This window comes from Eimeria acervulina, genomic scaffold, assembly GCF_000499425.1.
Source record: "Eimeria acervulina Houghton genomic scaffold, Eah_scaff1955, whole genome shotgun sequence".
Classification (NCBI taxonomy): domain Eukaryota; phylum Apicomplexa; class Conoidasida; order Eucoccidiorida; family Eimeriidae; genus Eimeria; species Eimeria acervulina.
Window position 1 is genome coordinate 2,608 of NW_013548788.1, and position 1,924 is coordinate 4,531.

The 1,924-nt window shown below is 51.3% G+C and overlaps 1 protein-coding gene across 1 annotated transcript; it reads right to left on the reverse strand.

The window, feature by feature from the left end:
• Nucleotides 1-206: 206 nt before the first annotated feature.
• On the reverse strand, nucleotides 207-1,892 carry EAH_00064220 (hypothetical protein; the record flags this gene model as incomplete). The annotated part of the gene is made up of 5 exons (XM_013393001.1): nucleotides 207-225; nucleotides 408-558; nucleotides 864-902; nucleotides 1,395-1,494; nucleotides 1,890-1,892. 5 exons carry the CDS (start codon nucleotides 1,890-1,892, stop codon nucleotides 207-209), a joined length of 312 nt encoding a protein of 103 aa, XP_013248455.1.
• Between the last annotated feature and the right edge of the window lie 32 nt (nucleotides 1,893-1,924).

Sequence of the window (1,924 nt, forward strand, 5' to 3'; positions counted from 1 at the left end):
CCTTGTCGAAATGCTACCTGTTGGAAAACAAAAGAGAATCCAAAACTTTTTCTATCAGCACGGGGAACGGGCCGTACGTGCAGGCCTTGAGCCTGCTTCTCATTTGCCGCTGCTTTCTATGCTGCAGTGTTGTGAACGATCGTCGTGATGTGCTGAGCTGGAACGAAAACCAGAGACACATTCGCAATATTGCACGCACCCGGAACCTATACCAGCGTAGTTAATCTGACCACACCAGAAACATCAGCAAGTACTAGAGGTTCCGCCCTATCTTGCGTTCCCCAGACGCTCCAGAGTGAGACACGGGTTTCAAGCAGAAAACAATCGTATTTTCCCAGCCCGTGTTGGTGGCCCCTTAGACCACGGAACGCCCTTCGCTATCTCGATGTCCGCAGAACAGCTACCACTCCTTTGCCTGACAAAAAGAACTGCGTAGACACTGCTGCCACCTATCCAGTATTACGCCCCGCAAATACCTCCTCGCGTATTCATTGTTCTCGCCAGTAATGCCAGAGTCTCTCTCGTAAAAGCAGACCTCATCGCCGAAAACCCGCAGCCCTGTGGGTACCCAAAGGAGAACGACACCACAAGAATAAAGACGCGATCTCACTACGCATAACAGCTCGACTAGATAAGTATGAATTCATGGACATATACACTCATGCTTGCAATCTGAAAGCCTGAAAACGGACAACTGAAATAATCGCGCAGACCTAGTGAGCTTGTTTCTAATCGCGTACATGCTGAGCAACATATCGCGCCATCGTAATGGCAGCGAAGGCTTCGCCATGCTGAGGTCATAGATGCGTGCACACAAACTGCATAATCCCACGGTGCTCACATTCGCAGATCCCCTAACTCACTACCCGATATGGCCTTTTTCTCCGGGCAAACGGAGCGTACTTCAGCCAAGGCAAACAAAGCAATCACAAACTTAAAACCAATTGTAAACTGTTGCAGCTGAGTGCATGTGCAGCCCCTTTTGATTCGCTTGCTGTTGGAAGACCAGGGTGAGCGGAAACGTCCCTAACCGTCTCGATGTATTCGGCTTTCGTCGAACAGTGCGCAAGAGGCACGTCACAAAACAATCTGCTACACCACGGCCATACATGCGCACGCACAAAATGCATAACCCCGCAGTACATGCTTGTGCAAGACCTCTTGCAATGCGCTTCAACATCCTTAAATATCCACGTCCCCTAGCTCTAAGCCCAATAGCGCGTACACTCCTGTCTACAGACTGGAATAATTTCAACTACGGCAAGCGACCCACGCATAAGCCCACTTGCACGACATGCGTTCGCCGCGCACTTGCGGAGAGAGCGGCACGCAAGTGCCGCTCTCTCCTCGCTATTCCTGTACTCCCCAAGATGCACACCGCTGGTTTGGTTTACACAAATCAGCGCCTAATCGACGGTCCCTCATCCCACCTCTCCCCTTGCCGATGATCAGCCTTGCCAATTCACTGAAATCCTGCGTGATGTCGCAGTCCTTCTGACTCACGCATATCACACAACCGAAGCACCTCCATCCAGTCGATGCCGACGAAAAGCACAACTAAAGACACCCAGCCTCCCACTTCTCATATTGCACCATCAATTCTGCACGCATTCACATGAACATCCATGCCTTCCATCAAAAGGCCGGAAGGCCAACAATACATGCAGCCGCGCTAAGAACAGACGACTGCTCATAAAAGCCTAAATGCTGGGCAAAGCAGCGTTTAGTCGAAACGCCAGAGAAGCCTTCGCTACACCGCAGATGTACACGCGCAAGCACTGCATGACGCCGCGATTTCCACGCATGCACGTCCCTTGCCTCCAAGCCACATATTACCTACACTCCTGCCTACAGACGCAAGCGGTTTCTACCACGGCAAGCGAACCAACCATAAGCTCAACGCCAATTGCAGGACACGAAAAGC